At 42.5% G+C, this 22,545-nt stretch overlaps 1 protein-coding gene across 2 annotated transcripts in view; it reads right to left on the minus strand.

Moving 5' to 3' along the window:
- Positions 1 to 1,744: 1,744 nt before the first annotated feature.
- CDHR3 (cadherin related family member 3) overlaps positions 1,745 to 22,545 on the minus strand; it is a 35,659-nt gene continuing 14,858 nt past the window's right edge. For both annotated transcript variants that reach the window (XM_048302321.1, XM_048302322.1), the window contains 13 exons: positions 20,863 to 21,011; positions 19,340 to 19,529; positions 18,906 to 19,074; positions 17,342 to 17,441; positions 17,098 to 17,196; positions 16,267 to 16,493; positions 14,443 to 14,614; positions 12,747 to 12,991; positions 10,004 to 10,176; positions 8,623 to 8,636; positions 7,144 to 7,175; positions 5,700 to 5,748; positions 1,745 to 2,957 (listed from right to left, as the gene is read on the minus strand). In XM_048302321.1, coding sequence (XP_048158278.1) covers positions 2,644 to 2,957; positions 5,700 to 5,748; positions 7,144 to 7,175; positions 8,623 to 8,636; positions 10,004 to 10,176; positions 12,747 to 12,991; positions 14,443 to 14,614; positions 16,267 to 16,493; positions 17,098 to 17,196; positions 17,342 to 17,441; positions 18,906 to 19,074; positions 19,340 to 19,529; positions 20,863 to 21,011 — 1,933 coding nt within the window. In that variant the 3' untranslated portion in view covers positions 1,745 to 2,643. The remainder of the gene's footprint in view (positions 2,958 to 5,699; positions 5,749 to 7,143; positions 7,176 to 8,622; positions 8,637 to 10,003; positions 10,177 to 12,746; positions 12,992 to 14,442; positions 14,615 to 16,266; positions 16,494 to 17,097; positions 17,197 to 17,341; positions 17,442 to 18,905; positions 19,075 to 19,339; positions 19,530 to 20,862; positions 21,012 to 22,545) is intronic.

Genomic DNA, 22,545 nt, shown 5'->3' on the forward strand with positions numbered 1-22,545 from the left:
GTTTCTAACATTTAAAGCTGTGCTGCACAGCGTATTATAATCTCTATTTTATGAAAATATATATGTTGCTTTTACATATATTCAAAGTATCTTTTCACATGTTATAATATGTAACAAGTGTACATCTGGGTCAGTCAGTTCTACCTTCTCTGCTTTTGTCCTACCAAAGACAAGCCAGAGACATAGATGGATGTACTTTGGCTCAATGAGACCTGAATTCATTCTTGATTCCTTCACAGGGAGGAACATCAATAGTAGTAGGGGCAGCTGATAGGAAAATGGTGCCATTTTAGCATAAAGCTAATGCTCGTATAAAACCTTGTAATTCCTTGATTTTGTAGATCCCAAGCAAGGAAAGTAGCCCTATGCATGTCCAAAATAAGGTTTTATAGGGAAGGTCAGGATGAAGAATGAGTTGGAGCTGGAGATCAGCATTATGCATATGGAAGCAACAGTGTAAGGAAGGATGAAGCTGTGCTCTGTGGTCAGCACACTTGTTCCCTCATGCAGAGAGCTGCATGGAGCTTGCAGGATGCTTCATCTTGCTTAAACTTGCCCCTCCAAATGCTGAGTACACCAGCTAAACCCACCAGGTGCAATCATTCTGAGCAGTGTTAGTGCTTGGATCTAGCATCTCTTGTATCCATGGTTCCTCTGTTCAACTGTCAGGTTTTCTGAGGCTGGAGTATGTGAGCACCACTGCATGAACAGCTGGTTTTCACCCAGCTGTTGCACGAGCAGCACTGGCCATGACACTGTGTTTGCATACATGGAGTTCAGAGCTTGCTGTGGTACCAGGTTATGCTGCTGTTGGGGTTTTTTCCTAAGAAGGAAGGAAATAAGTATGTGCAGTTCAGCAGCAGGAACAGTAGTAAAGAAAGTCAAGTACTATCTCTTCGCCAGTTTCCTGGCTGAAACTATAGCCTGTCTCTGCCTTCCCTTAAAAAAAAAAAGTATTTATCTATTAATCACCGAGGTAGAATGAGAATAATCAAGGAAGCAAAGCAGCTGCCCTAGATAAATGCACAGGAAAGTAAATACAAAAACCTGTGTGTCTTCCTGTCATGAAAATAATGCAGTTAACTTCTTCAGGTAACAAAATTTAATGTCTGGAGGTGCCTTGGTGTCAGAGTGCTAGGAAGATCAGAGTTACAACAGCACTACCAGCTACTGCACAGTTTCTCTGTCACAGGAAAACCACATGCATAGAAATTTAATGTGTTAAATTTACAGCTGACAAATGCAAACAATGGTGGGTTGGGCCACTGAATGTGTGGCTGGCCCTGTTGGTGCTGGAGGGTCAAACAATGCTATGACAACTGCCATGGACACACTAAACTGATAACGTGCTCAGAGAGTATAAATCACTTTTTCCTATCTGTATCATTGTGGTGTTCATTACACGCTGGGTTTCTGACTGTGCAATGAAATTGGACTCAAGATCATTTGTGTTTGTTAGGGAAGTTGCTCCTGAGTCAAGACACTCCTTTGGAGCACAGCAAAGAGCCACAGCACCATGAGGGGTGCTTTTTTGAAGTGTAGGATCCTTGGTGAAATTACTGTGGATTTCTCCATCCAAGTCCTTCGTTGTATGACAAAAAACAATGTATGTGAGAGACTGAATAAAATCTTCATGGACCGCCCCTGCTCAGGTTAAACCAAGATTTTCTTTTGCCAACTGATAACAGTCCCTCATTGTCAAAAAACTTTTTTGTAATCAGGAAAGAAAACAAGGCAAGACATGGAGTATTAAGTCATCGTTTATATTTGTTTTTCTTCAGATTAAAATAATTTTATAAAATCTTGTCAGGTTTGCTTATTTTATGTGAGGTTCTTAGACAGAACTTACATTATACATGCTCACACTCAGAAAAGATTATTTCACCCCGTGTATTTACTGTCATTATTCTTTTGAGTATGTTCCACTTGATTCTGTAAAGCAGTAAATGTGCCAGAGGAAATATCAAAGGTGAAGATATTGAATGCTGCTAGTGTTACAAAAGATAAATAAGCTGAAAGTGTTGACATGACAGCCTGAGATACCACAAGAAGCTCTGGGTTTTCTCTACTCCAGAACTGCTTTCAAGCCATGGTCTTTCCTACAGCAAGATGGGAGGGCAAGGAAGGGCTGAAATAAAATACTGAATGAAAAGAAAATATTTTCAGCTTTTACCAGCAAACATTTCTACCCTGATGTGCTTTTCACTCATTTGGTTGCTCAGCAGGGACAGGAGATCTCATTCACTGGTGAGAAAGCACATCTGTGTATGCTGCCATTCCCAAAGGCGCTCAGAGGATGTGACCATGTCTGCTGGAGGTGCAGAGCTCTTCTAGGGGAAAACTACCACTGGAGGAGGCAGTGGGCACTGAATGCTTCTGTCTGTGACTCTGCTTTGTTTCCTCTTCTTCTCTCCTGCTCTTACATGCACCTGCCAAAGGTACATCCAGATTCATCCTGCCTTTGGGTCCGGTTTGCACACCTTATGGCCACCTTTTGCTTTACAGCTGAGATAGAGCGAAAAATCTCATCTGACTATTTGGCTGTTCAAATCAGGGGTCAGTTGGGAGGCACCTTGGAGTCTCATGCACTCTGGCATAACAGCAAAGCAGAGTTCATTTTGGGAGATGAAGTCAGTTCCTGCCTTAAGGGGCTGGTGAAGATAATCCCCTGTCCTCAGACTCCTCTTTCTGCTTTTGCAATCTCAGCCCAGCCTGGCCTGGTGTTTCTGATTGCCATGCTGAGGGCTTGGCAGCCGGTTTTGTTGCTGCAGTCAGCTCTTTCCTCTTCTCTGAAGGCTCTTTTTTGCTTGATGCCTCTGGTCTCTCTGTCCCTTGGCCACTATTGTCTGTGGCACTGGATGTTACCTGCACAGCTAGCATTGGCTGAAGGGGCTCATTGCTCTTCTTCCACCTCCGGGCCCCCGACTGTGTATTGAACTCGTACACTCTGCCAGTAACTTGCAAGAACAAAAAGACAACAGGTTAAAATCATTCTTGCTTTAGCAGATTGGGACATGGCCATTCTCAGCATGGGGTTGAACTGAGAAATGTGAAGCACTTGGAATTCAGCCAAGCTGGGGAGGTAGCCCTGAAAGGGAAAGCGTCGTTTCTATGGGGACCTGGGTGTCGCAGTGGCTGCTTAGAGGAGACGCTGGCTGTTTTGCCGCTATAAGAATTGTCTCTGCAGTTCGGGGAATAGAGATATTTAAAACATTCCCATTCCAAAAAAACCCTCAACTTTCTTATCACCCTATAACTCTATCCAAGTTCCAGCTACCAAGGATTAACATGGGCAGTGTAACAAACACATCCATAGTCGTGAGGACAAAACTTCTATCTTTGGCCATACTGAGCACGACCATTATATATGTCTGTGCCTATTTTGTCATGTAGAGTTGCCTACCAGAGGCAGTAAAACCTGCTTAGGAGCACAATATGCCACATACATCTTCAGCTCATCCGGACTGACCCAGGATTTGGAGATCCAGTGAGTCTTGGCTGCATGCGTTCCTTCTCCATTTGCACAAAATGCTTTCCTCCAGGCTTGCCATGCGCATTGCCGTTAATAGAGTGAAGTGTTTTGTACAAGTACATATTCTCTCATTTATAAAAAATATTGTTAAATTTGTGTTGTTTAGCACACATGTCTACCTTTCCTTGTCAGAAAGATTTCTGTCTCTATTCAGGGTTTATGGCTAATTTCTACTTGCACATTAAAAGCAAATATATCTTCTCCTTCAGTTCATTGCTACTAGAGATAAGTCAAAAAATTGCTGTGTGTCCTGTGTGATTGCCTCACAGTCCAAAGCACTGTATCTTGCTAAACAGAGAATCAGGAGCTATAATGGCACTTTCTGTAAACATTAGTAATAGGAGACAAACAAAAGACCATTAAGGCTTGGAAAGAAACAGTGTCTACGTGTTACTACATGTTGCAGTTTGTATCAGAATTAATGATTTATGACGCATTAACACAATTTGAGCAACTCAAGATGAAACTGGATCTCTTTACATGTTATTTTTTCTGACTGCTTACAAGGCAGACATGTTAAAGCAGCCCAGATCAGAAAACAGCTTCTGACCATCCCTCTTAATCATATTCAACCGATGATGTCCTGGGAATTATTAAATCTCATTTCCAAACAAGCAATTTTGATCCTCTAGGGTTTGGGATGAGCTGTGGAGAAGAGAGGGGAGGAGTGGGGAGCACACATTTCCCTGCTGCCCCCCAGAGCTATGTTGCAGCCTAATGCTTGTGTCAGGCACAACACGAATGCTGTGGCTCTGCATGACAGTTTGGATGGGCTCAGACATCCTTAAGTCCAGTATGGTCAGGTTTGTTGAGAAAGGGAGCCCCAGCTATCCTGCAAGAGCACTGGAAAGCAGCTCTTGCAGTAGCCTAGAGACTATCCATTTTTAGTATGTTACAAATGCAGTTACTCAGGGAAAAAGCAGGGATTTTGGAGCCCATTCCTCCAGATCTCTATAAATAGCAGGTGAGCTTGGACCTGGATCAAACTGGCCTTGAGCAGCCTTGTGGATGGGCTTAATTGCACGGTAGGGTCCCACTTGTTTGCCCAAACTGTGTTTCAGTCTCCATGCCTAGTGTTTCCCATTAGCTCAAGGCATCCAACAGCCCTGAGCCAGCTAATAAGAAACACAAGTTACAGGCACTTGGGTGGAAATTGGCCAGATGAATCCAAGCCTTGAAACAAGCCTGCCTTCTGGGTGATTTCTAGACCTATTGTTTTAGACCTATTTTCAGATCTATTTGTTAAAAACCTATTTTGACTGATTGTCACATTTTACCAGCTCCCCATCTCTATGCTGGGGCCATCAGCCATTAGGGACAGGGCTGGGCACCCTAATTCCAGGCCAAGCATCAAACTAAGGGGCTCAGGCAGGGGCTGTGTTTCAGGGCAATGAGGTAAGCCAGATCAACCCTTAGGAAAACAAAAATATTTTTCCTGCAATGAGCTCTGCTGCAGAGCAGTGGCTGTCACCTGGGGAGCTGGATAAGCACACACCTCCCAGATCATCCTGAGGTTTGTAGCTTTTGCCTTATTTTCGCTTTTCCCAGCTGGTTAATCAGATATGCTCAGAGTCAGCACAGCTGGAGCCTGGTGACACAATCAGTAGCTGTTGCCAGCTGATGGCCTTCCCTTTTCTCCCCAACAAGCGATGCCTGAGCCTTGGATAAACAGCAGCAATGCACTGTTGCTGCAAGGGAAGAGGTTTGTACAGGAGCCAGTAACTCACCCACCCACCCACCCTGCATCCAGGGAAAGGTTTAGGAGATGAAGGCAGTACTTCTGCAGTGACATTAACCTCCTGGCCATTTCCCAGACATGAGAAGAGTGAGACCACGTAGTTATGACAGCACCAGATCAAGAGACTTGCAGCAAATTCCTCCTCCTCTCCCACCTTCCTATACCACATCCATATATGCCAGTTTAGCAGAGGAGTAGTGAACAGTCTGACCATCAGATGTGTGCTTTCAAGGACCATAAGTATATTCTACCATTATGAATGCTACTAAGGCACTGTCTTGATTCTCACTATCTGTGAGATATAGCTCCCATTCCTTGGAAACAGCTAACCTGAAATATGAAAAACCAATGTTGAACCATATTTAAATCAACTAATCCAGTTTGTTTCCAGCCTAATATTCATATTCCCTGTTAATTGCTTTTTATTACCTGGGTCTATGGCTTCTCCATCAAAGACAGTGTTTAGCTTTGTCATTGTCTGTGAAGAAACACAAAATGTGAAATGAAACCTGTGAATTCGTCAAGTCAGAAGGAGGAGCAGTGACTTGGAAATGGTGACCTACGTGAATGGAGGTAGATTTGTATGACTTGTATATTGCATTCCTTTAGGATGGGTTTAATCTAAACCGGCAACAAGAGCCATTTGTGGTGTATTGTTTCGCCACTAGATGTTCAAAGGAGAATTAATAAGACATGCTAAATGCCTCCACGTGTGTAGCCACAAGAGGGTCTCCTCCTGTAGATACAAAAATGCTGCTAGCAAGGATTTTCTTGCTATTTTCTAAGTCCGTGAGAGACTTTTCTCTCTCACAGAAGAGGTAGCAGAGTTCTGTAAACAGCCAAAAACCTGCAACCTTGAAAAGTCTTGTTTATGGTACAGTAGAAAAATATTTTGACAATGGATGTTTTAGGATTTTAGCCAATCACCCCAAGGGGTGGCTGATCCTTTGTCCAATTAGACTATGAAGAAAAAAGTCTACAAAAGAGTTTGTAAAATAATTAAATAAATCAATCTTGCTGCACAATTCCGGCCTGCTGGATCTTCTCCTCCTCCCTATGGCTGCGGGACACGGTGATACACCCTAGGGCCCAGGCCTGCGGTAATATTTGGTGGGGTAATATCCTCCACCCAGAGTGGGCTTGGGAATCCCCTCTCTGAAAAACTTGGGGGGAGGGAGTTCACTAATCAAAGTGCCTTGCATAGATTCACAGAATATCCTGAGTTGGAAGGGACCCACAAGGATCATCAAAGTCCAGCTCCTGGACCTGCAAAGGACCACTCCAGGAATCACACCACATGCCTGAGAGCATGACAGCCTTTGTGCAATAATGTCTATGAAAAGCAAGGAGCCCCAAGATCCAGGAGCAAAGAAACATCTCCAACAGTGGAAACATCTATGATGTTTTGCTGCAAACAGCTTATCAAGGCCAAACTCTTTACAGTTTGGGTATGCTGGCATACCTTACTGGTTGCACTCAGGTGGGTCAGAGTTGGCTGCACAGGTCAGTGGTGTCTCAGCAGTGCACCACTGCCATCAGTGAAGCTGGGGCACTTGTCATCCCACCTCTGCAGCAAGTCTCCCTGTCCCTGTTGTGGGCACAGCCTGCCTGACCTCCCAAGTACAGCATTTTGGCACTTGGAAGCAAAGGGGCCCCAGGGCAGGTGAGCACCCCTCACACCCCATGTTGTTTCCAAACACAGAGGCCAGTTGGGACAATGAAATGTTTTGCACTTGAGGGCAATCCTTTTTTCCTTGCCTATCGTTTTTATATTCTCTGGAAAACAGACACCTTTCATAGAAAGGGTCCTATGATCGTATTGCATGATGAGGCTGGCAAAACTGGGGTTTGTTTTGAGGCCAGCAGTACTTACCACAACCACTTCTTTCTTAGGCTTCTTCTTTTCTACAGAAAGGAAAATGCACATTATTAATAACCAGAATTTTCTGATGATGACTATAAACACTAAAGCCAAGATATCCTCAAAGAAATAGACATTCTTGCTACTCAAATGCTGAGACATCTTAAATGAGCCTTACTTCTTTTCAAATGCTGAGTGACAATCCACAGTTGCCAGTGACTAATCAAAAGTCTAGCCTTGAAAAGTCAGTAATGAATGAATAACAGTGGTTTATTAAACAGGTTTCCATTTCTAAATAATACAAACAAATACAGAAATTCACCTTTGGGAATATCTGAACAAGAAATGTAGATTATTGTTTTCCATGAATGTTTGTAGTTGCAAAGCTTGTGTCAAATATCAGCTTGGAGACAAAACATGGAAGAGCTGCATTTTCAGTCAAGTAAAACTCGGATTGAAGAACAATTTGGTTGTGTGTCAATTTGCCACACTATTAACTCATCCCACATGCAAACAAACACAGCAGCAGTGCCATGGGCATCTCGACAGCATGGATTTGTGGATGATACCCAACTACTTGCTATGATTTCTTCTTGCTCACTCCTTGCCAATTTGTTTAATGGCCTTTCTTTGGAGAACTGTGCCTGACCACAAATGTGCTTTGTGGCCAGGTATGCAAAACTCTGAGGTGCTGCATGTGGATCTCAACCTGAGCATTGATGGGAAACCTGTTCTGTCTGGCCTTTGCTGCCCAGCATCTGGGAACCAGTTTTTCAGAAAGCAAAAAAAATCATTTTTTGGAAACCAGCCAACACTGAAATGTCTCAAACTGGGCAACCAAGAGAACAGTTAATTTTGTGGGGTTTGTTAGTCCTGTGTTTTTTCCAGTTGGGAGACACTGACTGAGGAAAGGGGGAATTACAAAACCAGGGTCCTACTGAGCCCATATGAGCAATGCTCTCTAGCAGAAACGTAATGGGACTAAAAGGAGCAAGACTCCTTAAAAAAACCATGCTTTTCCATGTGCAATTTATCTCCCTGCTAAGTTATACAACCCCTTTAAAAGGACCAATACTTCAAAATAAATCTTTATGTACATGAAGTAATGGTGTCAAGGGAGAAAATGAAGGGATCAGAGAACATGGAATTAGAGTGGAGAGGACTTTTGAAGGTGCTATAGATGGATGAGATTATTTTTTAACAGATAGCGTATAAATTGTGTGTGAAAAATACAGTTATTCTTTAGCATCTGTGCCAGAATACCAGACTGGGTATTCTGAATCTGGGTTTTGCCTAATAGCTGATAGATTTGAAGACTAAAAGGGCCATGAAATCACTTTGTCAAGCCTCACATAATTGGCCAGGATTATCTAATCTCAGTACCCTTCTACTGTGTCAATTTTTTATCTAGAAATTAATTTACATATTTTACACTGAATCAAAAACAAGGTCTTGTTCTGAAGCATTAAAATATAGAAAAGAGGTACACACCTGGAGCGTTTATCCTGTAATGAAAAGAAGATTAAGAGTGTAGTTAACAAATGTCATAGTTTTGCCTACACAAAAAAATCATAGTTTTTGTTCTCTTTCACTTGGCAAGAAGGATGTGTTTCCTCAAATTCTGAGATTTGCTTGATTTGTTTGGTTTCTGGTTTTGCTTTCACAGAAAGCCTGTATCATTTAATGCCGCTCTCAAACAAGAAAACAGCCCTGAGCATTGCTCTAACAGTTCTTCAAGAAGGAATGCTATTAAAATAATAAAGTCTTATTGATGATAGCATAATGGATTTATGTAAGCTGGGAAAATATATTTTCAGATATTGTCATTTTTTCCATTCTTGGAGGAAGTCAATTTTTTGGATCTGATGTGCTCAGAGAATACCTTTTAAAATATTTGAAAGGTTGTAAATGTTTTTGAAAACATAGAAATTGCTTTTTAATGGGAGAGCCCGGCTTCCAATAAATCATTTCCCCAATTAATAAATAATAGCAGTATCTTAGATTCATTTGTCATTTTTTTTCACAAGCTGGTAAATGCTTTGCACACACGATTTGAACTATAGTCACAGTCATATAGTACCTCTTTACATTTAATCTAACTTCTAAATTGTTGTCCAGATCCTGAGAATACTTCTAGAAATCCCGGGGTTTTTTTAATTCCAGCCACTTAAAGGACTGCTTATCTTTGTTTTGTGAAGAACAAAGTCAATTTAGAGGCAGCCAGGTTCCAGCCCACTGAGAAGGCAGCAAGCAGGGATATCTGCACTTCCCACAGTGACTCAGAGCTGGTCCCAGGTGCTTCCATGCCTTTTGCCAAGCACGAGCACTTAGAGGTACTGTGAAGCTTTATGGGCCAGAGCCTTGTAACTGGCTTGGGTAAAACTCCTGGAAATCAGCAGAAGTTCTGCCAGAACAACAAATCTGGCATGAGAACCAGTATTTGCAAGGAACACTGGGATCTGTAGCTGAGAGGGAGGAAAATGCATCCAGTAACTACCTAGATAGGAGCTCCCTTGGAGTGGGAGTCAAATACAAACCAAAATATTTGTGGTCAGCAGAGTCTGGCACAGGCTCTGACTGAGGCTCATGAGCATAGTTGCCTTTAGAGGTCATAATTGCTAATTCCACTTCCACCTTCTGCTAACGTTAATGTTACTAAACCATGAAAAAAAAGCCACGGACACATTTCCTGGATTTCATAACATTAACACAAATATCACTGTAGCTTGTATTAGCATTTACTGCAGTACAGGGCATGCCGCTATAAAAGATTTAAATCATCGATACCATCACGGCTGAAAGGCCCGAGCCATTTCTGTCATTGCCAGGTGCTGCTGGGGACTTCCCCAGGGTGACACGTAAGAGGACTCACAGAGGCGCTCTCCCTGCCGGAGGGCAGCGGGTGCGGAGCCGCGTCAGCAGCAGGAGCCCCAGGTAGCCCAGCAGCCCGAGGAGCAGCAAACTGCCGAGGGTGATGACGAATGGCACGTACCACGCCGACGGAGAGTAGAGGTTTTCCCTTTTTGTCACAACAGTGAAGCCAGGCTTTTAAAACAAGACAGGAAGAGTTCCTCAAGGCTGCGTACCGACACCAACAGCACCTTTCATCTGGCTGAACTTCTGCACTGAGGCACCCGGCCCGAGCTTGCCCTGGGGCTCTGCAGATGATGGGCAGAGGGAGATGGAGGGAGACAGTGATTCATCCTATGTGCCTGCCTGCTGACTGCCAAGGCAGCTCAGATGGCTGGGATGGACCACTGAGCTCCTGGGGCAACCAAAGGCAGGTGAAATGGAGCCCACCCACAAGGCAAAGGGGAGGTTCCAGATCATGTTTCAATATCTTATATTAACACAAGCATGTCATGGAGAAGTTTAAAAGCCTGAGAGGCAGCCTGTAAGCACACTGTTGGAGGGTGGGCAAGTTCAGGGAATACTACCATTACTGAGATAATGTTTTCTTGTTATCTAAGGCAAAACTGGAAGTAGGTCATCTTCACAGCAGTGATCATCCAGTCTGCTTTGTAAGAGTTGAACCCTAAGGAACTGGGTTATTGTATAAAAAGAAATGAAACTCCTTCTTTTTTACCCAGTGACTTGTTCCAGAAAGGAAAAGCACACTTCCTGAGCAGTTGCAATCTCCCACATCTTCCTGAGTGTCAGGAGACACATCTCTGAGCTGGCATATCACTTGGTGCTAGCAACCCATTCATTAAGGTCCCATCATGAAACTATCCTCACACATTTCAGACATTACTCATTTGCTCTACCTGGTTCATTACCTAGTATGGTACTATTAGTTTTGATCACCTACTGAAGTTTTTATTTAATTTTCTGTAAGACGTTTGTAATAACAATGAGTACGAAACTGAGCAGGCTATCTATTTCTTTCTAGTTTAAGGATAATTTTGAAATAACCTACTTAGTCTTGTCAAAAAAAGATACATCCAATGCTTAGAGAAACTCTCAAATAATATCACCACCACCACCACTTTATTCTCATTTGGACTAAAGTCACAAGAGACTTTTTGTGACGGGGTTTCTTTTCTACACTACCAGCTTTCCAGTATCTGACTCATTGAGTCGCTGCACTGAACACATGTAAAGGGTAGTGATGGGAGAACTTGCTCTAATGGAAGTGTTCTTCTGGAAAATAGCCTGAAAGTGGAAGGCTGGTATCTCTAGGGAGACAGATTTAATGCTGTGGTATGTGGTTGAGACTGTTTGTATTTGTGGTAAAGCACGGGAAAGAAATACAGAATAAGTTTATTCAGCTTAACTTTTCATTTCCACATCAAGTAGGGGGAGTAGAAGGCAGTGAAAAAATCATTTATTCCTTCCCAAAAGAGCATTAGATAATAACAGAGTTATTAATCAGTCTGAAAATTTGGATCTAAGCATTTTCATAGCAAAGCAACCAGACTTGCATGGGCTGTTAGCAGGATTCTTTGGTTCTGGCTCAGTTACCAGTAGCCTCTAGAAGATCCAGACCATTTTACTGCAAAAGGGTCTTTTACTACTTCACTTGGAAACTCATATTTTCATTCCTGCATGCAAGAGAGAAAAGGGTAATGCCATCTGCAGGCAGGCAGGGAATGGATGGACTCTGGATGATGGACGATGGTGCAGCCAGGCCTGAAGGGGTGACTGCTACAAGGATAGGGACAGAGTGGTCGGTACCCTGAGGCTGTGTTACATCTATAGGCAAGACAAAAGCAAGCTCTCTTCACATCATGCACCAGCCTGATGGAAATCAGCTTCAAAATTAAACTGGTAAGCCAGAGCTCAACTGGGACGGCTGTGCAGAGAAGTGAATTCTATTGCTGGGACACAGGCCCACACCTCCACAGGCTGTGCAAGGTTAGATCCCACTCGGGCTGCCAAAAGCTGTGCAGGCTTCCTCAGCTCAGCTATGGACCACCATATGGGCAAGGAGCTCAGGAAAGACCCATCCCACCCCTCTGGATTTGCTGTCGGAAACCTGCTGAAAACTCAGTGACACTCTGAGGCTGTGCACAACTGCATCAGTTCTTGACATGCTGCTCCAAGTTTTACACGACAGTGACCTCAGGGATGGGAAAAGGACCCTTTCAAGTGATGAGGATTTCTTCTTGTTGTTGTTGTCTGTTTCAACTTTGGTAGGCACAGATTAATGTGCTCCAATGATAAAGAAGCACAAAGAACTGCAAGGCAGCTGGGGGAGTGAATAGCTATGAATAAAAAAAGAGGTAGTGCAAAATGCATGAGGTAATTTTAAGGTTCCAGACAAAGGTTAATCCCTGCTCTTTCCTTATTAATAAAGCTGCCAAAATCTTTAACTTTCCAGTTGCATGGTAATGGCAGCCTGCCCGGTCCTCTGGCTTCCTGCCCTTTTTGTTTTAGAAACTGAAATACAAAACACATGTTATGACGCTGTACCTGGGACTAATCCTTCATCACTAAGCACGTCAACCATCTCTGGCTTCATCATAAGAGCACAGGGCTCAGAACCTCCCAGCACTAGATGTACTCTAGGTTTTTGCTTTCCTTTTGCATACATCTATCCTCTTTTTTCCACTCCTGTGGAGATTAGTCCATAAAAGAAATGCAAAACTGGACAAAAGTTTTAGTGAACTTACTGTAGTGGTAGTGACAGTAGTTGGGTTTGGGATAACTCTGATGCTTAAAGTCACTGTTCCAGTTTTAATTGAGTGTGTAGTTTTGTCCCTGGCAGATACTAAATTGTCATCTGTTATGTGGACGCGCAGACTGTAAATCCAGTTTGTATCAAGCCCACTCTCATAGTCAAACTTTGATGCGAGAATCAGACGAGATGTGTTGGAGCCAGCACTTGGTGAAAAGATGAAATGATTGTTCTTATTGCCTGCAAAAAGGTAACACCAATATGCAAAAATATTTACTTTAATTCCACATTAATGTGTGTAACAAATGGTGAAGTGTGGTGAAATGTCAATGGCAAGAAGAGTTCCTTGAGCTGCCCTGTACCATATAAAATAATTTAAAACAATGCAGTCACAAAAGCATTACAATATAGAGTAAGACCCTCTATGGGGACATAGCAGAGAGGAGGCTGTGGAAACACTTCAGAGCCATAGGGCACACAAGAAGTCACCTGAATGACCTGAACTTACAGCCTGGGGAGCACCCAACAACAGCCAGCTGGGGTGAGGACCCTGCACTGTGGCAGGGGTCATTCTGCTACTGGGGTGTTCCTGGAGTGTAGCTCCAGCCTCTCTCCATGGCTTCTCCATCTGCCCAGAGGCAGTGGCCTTTGAAGAGGTCCCCCAGAAGAGAGTTCATGACTCAGTGACATTGGTTGCCTCCAGTGCTTTGTCAGCAGCATGGGGCAGGGAGGAGAGTTCAGAAATACTGGCTCCCCACCCCTTGCTTTCTGTCCATTGTAGCTGGAGAGCTGCTCATGGCCTGGGCTGCAGGCAGACTTGACCTTGAAGGCCATGCCTATTTTACAGTGCCTATTTTACAGCCATGAGATGCTCTGTGGCTCAGAGGCCAATGCATGACACAGCTCAGGTCTGTAGCGCCAGGACACCAGTGTGGTCAGACACTGATTTATCAACATAGCCATTGTATGGATTCATGTGTCAATACTATGTCCACAGAGCTCCTTCTGTGGCATCAAGGGACTGCAATAGGACAGATTCTCTCTTTTGATGCTCACAGCTTTTTACTGACACCTGGACATTCTGCTCCCTTCTTCACAGCAGTCACCTCAGCAACAAAAGGAGGAATTGCCCCAAGACAGTGCATTCCCATTTTTGTGAAGCTGTCATCCCATACCACTGCAGTTTTCCAAGTGGATGCAGCTGATCATGAAGTTCAAACAAGGATTCTTAAAATGAGGGTTTATTGCATATAGCATGGACCTACGACATGCAGGTTCGAGCAGTTGTTTTCAACGGTGCACCAGCATCTAGAGGTGAGATATGCAGAGTAATAGAACTTTCCATCATTTCTCAAGATTTACTCAGCAGTAGTTGGAAGAGAAATTTGACACTGCACACCCTTCCAGCTCATTCTTCCCAAGTTCTTTTCAACTGTGTAATTAATAGCCGATTAATTAATGTGGCATGCAATCCAGCCTTGCAAGGGAGTGGTTCTAGCTGCTACCACCAGTAGTACCAGTAGCCAGCTTGTGCAGAGAGCAGCAATGTAATGATGTGCAAAATTTGTGGATCACAGCTAGCTCACCATGAAAAGTAGCACACAAACTATATTAGACTTTTGTTTATAAATGTAAGTGCAGCATCTGCATTCACTATTTTTTTTCACTGCTCCCACACTGTGACACAGTACCTTCATTAATGAAGTAACGGAAAGACCTGGGATCAGAATCACGATCTTGACATTCAATCCTGAAGCCATTAATATTGGTCCCAACAGCTAAGCTGACTGGGATTTGAAGTGAGAAGAAATTGGGTGAACAAACTGGTTCTTCATCATTTACTTCCAAAACATTCACAGTTACCTGGAAGAAAAGAGGAATAGCAAGCTGAAGCTGCTTCCATGTGCTGAGACAGAATTTTATTCATTTCAGAAACTGTTTGGCTTTGCCCATTTTGTTCTTTTGATCAACAGCTTTTGAAGAGCACTGAAGTCCCCTTTCAACCTAGTTCCTGCCAGAAAATGTCTGTGATTCAATTCTTGTGATCAGCGCTCTTCTGGGATCATGTTCCTTAACCTGAGCCATCTTCCAAAAGTGAAGGGTTTTCAAGCTGATATGTCTGACTGTTTGAATAACCTGAATTGTGTTATTGTTAAAATGAGATATAATAATAGTAACACATAATCATTAAACTCCCTTCCAAAACTCTCAATTTGCTTCACAATCATTAGTTAGGCTTCTTAACATATTTAATAACCATTCAGAGCATGATCCATGGAAGGAAGAGTGTTTATAGACTGTTCCCAGTGAGAAAGAAATGCTGGTAATGGCCTCCTGCATGGCTGAGAGCACCCACAGAAGCACCAGATGTGTTTGATGTCATCTGGGAATAGCTAGATAAAAGAAAAAGTTACCCTTCTTAAAGTCCTTTCTTCTAATGTCTGTTAGTCAGGCAACAGACAAGCTTGACATTGTTAAAAGCTTCTGATGCTGAATTGTCATTTACCATCACCTTGAAGCATTATACATGATAAAGAGATTAAACATCTCCTAGCTAGCAACTCTATAGGTGGTGCTTGGCTGGAATGAAAAGCAAGCCTAGTACCTGTGTCACCTCAAGAGATGTGCAAAAATCAAATGTAAAGCAGTCATGAGGGGGAAAATGTGAAAAGAAGTAAAAGTGAGTCTGTCTGTGAAGGACAATGGGGTTGTTTGAAAGAAATAACTATAAAATACCTTTGTGGATATACCATCTGTAATTTTTCTTCTGAATAAAATAGGTCTGGGCAGCAAACCTAAGCACAACCCTGCTGTTTAAAGTTATCTTGGTACCTGGCATGGTCTTAGCTCCTGCCAGACAGCACCATCAGGGAAAAAAGTAGATCATGGTCAGGGCAAGGTACAACTCCAGCAGGCCAAGCAGACACAACTCTACTGGGCTGGCCCTCTGACATTAACCCAAGAGGCTGCCCAAGCCCTCCTCCCATCCACATCCTCTCTGTACTGCTCAATCAAAACACAACTCTGATGCACTGCAACACAATTCTCACATGGACACTTTGCAGGGAAAGAAAAATCACAGACAAAATCAAATGTGTATTTGAGGGCCAAGGGACACTACACAGGTTCCAAAAAGGATTTGTCACTAAACATGGCTACAACTAGGTTGTGCTACCTGGCTTCAAGACCCTGTCCTTTTTCTATTTTCTAGTACCTCTGTATCCATAAAGAGTAACTTAAGTTGTCTAGGGCACAAAAAACAATTTCACTGCCAAGATAAAATAAGAAAAAAGTCTGAGAAGCAACCACAGTCAAAAAGATTAAAGTATTATTTTATCCTTTTTGTAAGAAATAAACCAACACTGAGTGAAAAACACCTCTTTCATCTGAGTGATATGACTGGGAAAGGTTTGACTTTTACAGACCAAAGTGCTTTGTCCAATGTCTTACTGTTCTTACCAGGAAGAAGAGAGAAAGTGTAGATAAAGGGGAAGAAGTGGAGTGGGTTTACTCACTGATGCTGTTGTAGACTTCTCTTGGTCTGAGGCCTGTACTGTGAACATATGTTTCTGAGTTGTTTCATAGTCTAATCCAGCTAAAATCCTCACATCTCCTTTCGTTGGGCTGATCCAGAAGATATTTGTGTAATCCCTGGTGCCTGTTCCAGCCACAATGGAGTAAGTGATGACATTAGGTGGCCAGTCCTTGTCTGTGGCATGTACTCTTCCAATGCTAGATCCAGCTGAGAGACAGAAAATCCATATTTCACTAACATTTAAAGTAACAGAAGATACAGATGAAACTGAACTAATGATTTGGTTTAGAGTTTTTCACCCAAGAAAATTAAAGCAACAGCGTGAGAAGCACTATTTCACTATGGTGTGCTATGGCTTCCCTGTGCATGGTCTGGTAGCAGCAAATACCAAAACACAAGAGTCTGTAGAGAACCTCAGAAGAAGTGCTCTGTGGCTGGGCCAAGGGAGTCCTCACTCATCTGTGTCAGTCTATAAAGGTTTCTTTGCACCACCACAGTCCCTCCAAAGGGCTAATTTAGCAAGAGCGGAAAGACAGTCTAAAACAAGACATTTGAGTTCAGTTCCTGGCACTGTCACAGATTTCTTGTGCAATTGCTGAATTTGTCTGTGTCTCAGCTTCCATCTGTACAATTGGAGTTTTTGCCAGTTTAGTCTATTTAAGGGTAGTAGGTGGTTGTATGGTGAGACCCTAGTTGAACAGGAACTTTGAGCCATTTGCCTTATTTACATATATGAAAATTCATTTAGAGCAAAAATGCACTTAACAAAATGACAACATTATTTCTATCATGTAGGTGCTACTTACTGTACCTTTAGTAATCTCTGAAACACTAAATACATAAGATAAATTACTGAAGACTGGAAAAAATTCATTCACTGGCTTTATCCTGATGTAAATGTAGATGATATCTGGAAATATAACAGAAGATTAAATCATAGTTAAGTATGGCTGTGAAATTTTCTCATGCATATATTCAAAATACATATGGTATTCCTCTCTCCATGCTGTTACAGCACAGAAAACTATGAAAAGAAATGTAAAAGGGATACTTGCTTGAGTAATTAGGATGGGCAATATCTTGCACCCTGACAGTCAAAGTATAAACTTCAACTCCTGGATTAGCTGGACTTTCTAAATCAATAGTTCCGGTCATCTAAGTTAGAAAGGAACACAATTGTATTTATACTTCCATACATGAAATCACAGTACATATGATGACAATTGCTATTTTCAGCATTCTGTAAGTGTGATCTGCCCCTTGGATATATAGAACTGTTCCATAGGAATAACACAGGCTATTAGTCAATTCCAGGATTGAATTCCAGGCTTTTCCTACATGCTCACACTTCTGCCAACAAATTTCTTCCCCTTAAGTGCAGAAAGTTTTATCATTTGGATCATAAGGTCTTGACCTTTACCTAGTCAATTCAAAGCATGTGTAAAGAGCTGGCTATTTACCCTGCCCTTTGTTGGCTCAACAAGGATCTGTGATTGCTAAACAGTAATAGTTACTCCTTGAGCTCATGCCTGCAGACATTAAGCAAAGGTATCAGGTCCAGCCACAAGTGCTTGTCCAGGAACCAAGTTATCACTAAATGGTGGCTCGCACAGATTTAAATCCTAATCTCCCAAGCTCTCTATCTCGCTGTAGAAGCCTCATAAACTTTGGGGCAGCAGGACTAACACAGAGGCATCCACTGCTGGTTGTCTCTGCAGGGAAATTCCTGGAGGAACAGGTTACTTCACATAGTCTGTACATTGTGCATACACAGTGATCAAAGGCTTGATTGACAACAGTCATACCCTGTGCAGCAAGGAAAATGCTTTTTATGTTGGCAGATGAAGCAGCTAAGGGCAGTGCTTATTGACAAGGAAACCTCAGATCCAAAATTAAAGTAAACCATACAAAGCCATTTTACTGCTCCTGTAGCACTCCTGTCTTTTAGACAGAATGCCTATTTTTCGTTGTTTCCCTTTTTCTGCAGTTGCCCACAGTTCTTTCTAAAGCAACAAAACAACCACCATTGCACATGTCCAGGAACTGGTGGGGTTCTGGCCAATGCAAGTTTGCCAGCAGCTATCAGCATAAGGAATTCATATTTTGACATGCAAAATCACAGAAGTGCAAATCCCACCACACTTTTGTGAAAATTTGCCACTCAAAGTGATTTTACAATTCTGACCAATTACTGAGTTACTGAGTGTGAGATTTCTCAAGTATTTAAATTCTTCATGCTGAGTAGCAAGGATCTTCCACAGTCTGTCATGAGTAAATGGGTATGAAATGGCATCAAATTTCTTTGTTTATCCATATCAAAGTTGGTGCTTCACACTCCCTAAAAAAGAATATTTTTTTTCAATCATATCTAGCACATTTATTTAAAACTGGAGGAAACAGTCTCTGTTCACTAAATTCTGTAGAATCCTTAGAAAGCATCCTATCAAGGGGTATATAGTTCACAACTAGTCAAAACAGTCATTCTCCACATCATACCTACTGTGAAATGGATGACAGTAATTCTTTTTTCTTGTACAATGAATTTTAAAAACCCTTATAATATTTCATAACTTGACTTTTGTAATGGGGTAATCTAATATAAAGCCACAAATGACTGACCACAAGTCTTCCAGACACAGTGGAATCCAGAGAAAAGTTATTGCTTCCAAAACCAGATAATCCAGTGAAACTAAATTGGTTGTTTGATGGATCAACATCAATATCTTTACAGTAATTTCTAAGATCAACAAGAAGTGTCCCAGGAGCCATATTTTCATTTGCTTCTTTCCTGTTTAAAACAAGAACATTTCCCGTCAAAGTAACTTGTATTTCTCCTTTTGAACTCTTCATATATCACTGGCCAAAACATTGATTTATTTTCTAAGTGAAATCCTAGATCAAAATGTGCAACAATGGAGGAAGCAACCCAGAATCTGACCCATATGTTGTGATGGACAACAGCCCTGCAGAATGGGCAGGCTAACAATAAATGTCCATCTGCACACTGGTCTGGGGCAGCAAGGCAGCACCAAGGCAAGGGAGAGGCTCCATACCTGAAGGCAGAAGGATTGCATTCTGGTGGGTTGTCATTGATATCGTCAACAATGATTGTGACCTCCATTTCACTGGCATGGCCACTGCTGGGGCTGTCCTCTACTCGGACTATCAGTGAGAGGTTAGGATGGAGCCGCAGCGGAAGCGCATCCCGGTCAATTCTCCCAGTCACCTGCAGCACTCCAGTTGCTGTCAGAGAACAGCCAGAAGTCAGATATTCACCATGGGGGGAAGAAACAAACAGTCATGGTGCATGTGCAAGAGGACAGGGCAGTTCAACAGACAGGTAGCAGAATAAAAAGTCTTCTGTTGTGTGCAAATCATGGCTGGTTTAGTTATTTTTTTAAAGTGGTACAAAATGGCTCTGAACATTCTGGGTAAGATTAACGGCTAGATACCATTGCTCAAAAATACACCTTAGGAGGCCTCAGCAGAGGGTTTGTAAAGCATTTAGGTTTCCCTTACTCTCAAGCTTCTAGTGCAAGCCAGAGTCGAGTGCCTTCACAGAGCAAGGACAATGAGCTGCTAATGCCTGTCCTTGCTCCCTAGCTAGTAAGACAGCTTCACTTTCCACTGTTATCATTTAAGCATCCTTCAGCACCTCCAAATCTACTCATACATCAACAGAGCTGCTCTTAGCTGTGACAGACTGCACCAAGTGCTCTGGTCAGCCATGCACTTAATACTTTTTTTCACTTCTGTTAGCCTCTGTTCAAAAAGAGAAGGTTTTATGGCACAGTACAAGTAGTATTCTCAGAGCACAGAGTTGAAAGAACAGTGCATATATCCTCCGCCTTTTATAGTGTAATTGAGGAGGAAGGTGGCAATACAAGGCCAAAAGGCATAGGGAATTCAAAGCATTTAAGGATCATCCTGATCCCCCACAGCACTGTGTTTTGTGGCACTTCTTATAACTGTGATAGGCAGTTCTAAAGCAATAGCAGACAAGGAGCAAAGCCATCACTGAATGCCAGCCCTGGAGCAAAAACCTCTGGGGAACAGATGTACAGATCCCAGACAGTATGAAGAAGATAGGATCACCACGAGAAAGAGGCCTCTTTTGGATGGTCTTGCCTGAGGAGTGTCTTGAATAGAGCAATGAACCTGAGATGTAGATTTGCTGTGCACTTAAATGCTAGAGAGGATTTCAGGCAGGAGGGAGGACTTTATGGTCTAACTACCTGAAGCTCTTTCAAGAACCCCAGAAGGGTCACTGCAGTCCTCAAATATTAGAAAGAAGTCAGCAATCTTAATTCTGCCCAAGGAACCATCACCCTCGAGCCACAAGTCAATATTTGTCAAGAAGTCAGCTTTGGTCTACTTTCTTCAAGATATCTTGCCAAGTCTTGGTCAGCTGACCAAAGAATTCGACCTTAATAAGGGACTGAGCATTCCTTTTTGCTATAAGGAGCCACAAAATAAAGTAAGTCTATTTAAAACTAAGTCAAGAATAATTTCTCCAAAGTAGATGGTCTTTTTTTTTTTTTTCAGATGTCAGAAGTCACATTTTTCTTTGTCTTACCTGGATTTATGGAGAAATGTCTGTCAGATGACTGGATGCTGTAGAAAAGTCTGCTGGGAGAGTCTTCATCATCAGGATCTTTAGCTGTTATATTGGCAACAATGGTGCCCGGGTTTTGTTCCTCTGGAATCCTGTAGATCCTTTGTTTTCTACAAGATAAAATTCAGCAAAGCGTGCATCTTGTTTGCAAGGGCAGCTGATTACAGATTTAGCTGAGCAGCCAGTTGTGGCAGCAGAGCCATGGCCATGCTGGGCTCAGAGATGGCTATTTGCATGTCTGGATAAATACCCCAGGCATTGGTTCTGCCAGCTGGGCATGTAGCAGTAGCTGAACTGGCATGTGTTCATAAAGCATGACACAGCCACACAAGTAAGTGTTCTTTCCTTACAACTTTTCCACAGTAAAAGCAATTTGACTTTCACAGAACCATGGAAGTTGAAGAGGTAAGGGGCTGTTAAGTCATGCCATCCATCTCCTACAGAGCTGCCAGCTCATAAAGCCATTTGCTTTAATTTCTTCATTTTGCAACAGAAAAGCAAAAATACAACAAGTAATGTAGTCAATCATCTTTTGGAATGAATGCTGGAGCCTTCTTGGGGGCAACAGTATTACAGAAAAGCTGAGTTGTCCCTGCAGTAGGTGAAGGCAGGAAGGAGCACTCTTCTGGATGCCCAACAGATGAATGTGCCTCAAACTCCCAGCAGCATCTGTCTGTCTGATGCATTTTACATTGGGAAAATGGTTCTCTACTGCTGCTGTTTGGTATGCCAGTGCTCCCAAATTTCCCATGATTTTAGTTTTATAGGTCAGATATGGTCTGGCAGGCAATTGTGCAGGATTCCTTACAGTGGTTGCAGTTTGATGTTCACGTGGGTACTCAGGTGGACAATTACAGTACTTGAACCACATGCAAAAATAGGCATGGGCCAGAACCCAAAAATGGTGCAAGGAATTTCAGAAGACTGGTTTATATTACTGAAAACCACACGAACACACACACATCTTCTGATTCTAGAACTCAAGGAGAGTTGAAGGTCATCAAGAGTTAAAAAAAGCATTAGAAGTGTGTTAAAAGACTAAATCCTTTTTGCCCTTTTTAAACATCCTATGCTGCCACTTAGGTAATTGACTGGTCTGTAGTTCCCAGTACAGGAGAACATGAGTCCTTTGTTGTTCTCTGAAGACACACATCATAGGGCACTTAGCAACTGGAGCAGAGAATTGCAGAGACAGAACAGAAGATGTCATGTCTCAAGGCCTCCACTTGCAATTTTTAAAATGGTTAAGAAGACACACTATCTTCAGCTCTTCTGTCAGATCATATGAAAAGAGGCAAGCATACAGGAGAGAAATCACATAGGATTTTCCCAGTAAAAACACCTAACTTACAGCCAGATGAAAACAAGGAGTTTATGAAACCTGTTGTGTCAGTGTATTTACAAACTTTCTATATCAGTCTTGGCACTGGATCTCTTCCCTCCTTGTTCTCCTGTTGCTTCCTGAGCCATGAAGAAAGAAACAGATCCCATTCACTCCCACAGCTCTAACTGGTTTTGGCCCAAAGTAGGAAACTCCCTAGGCCCACTGGAACCCCAGCTCCAACCTCTCTGTGAACAGCAAACTCACCCCAGCTCCACCCTCACAGCCCTACCAACCCTTCTGCACCCTGCACTGGTTGTTGT

Source organism: Corvus hawaiiensis, chromosome 4, assembly GCF_020740725.1.
Source record: "Corvus hawaiiensis isolate bCorHaw1 chromosome 4, bCorHaw1.pri.cur, whole genome shotgun sequence".
NCBI classification, from domain to species: Eukaryota; Metazoa; Chordata; class Aves; order Passeriformes; family Corvidae; genus Corvus; species Corvus hawaiiensis.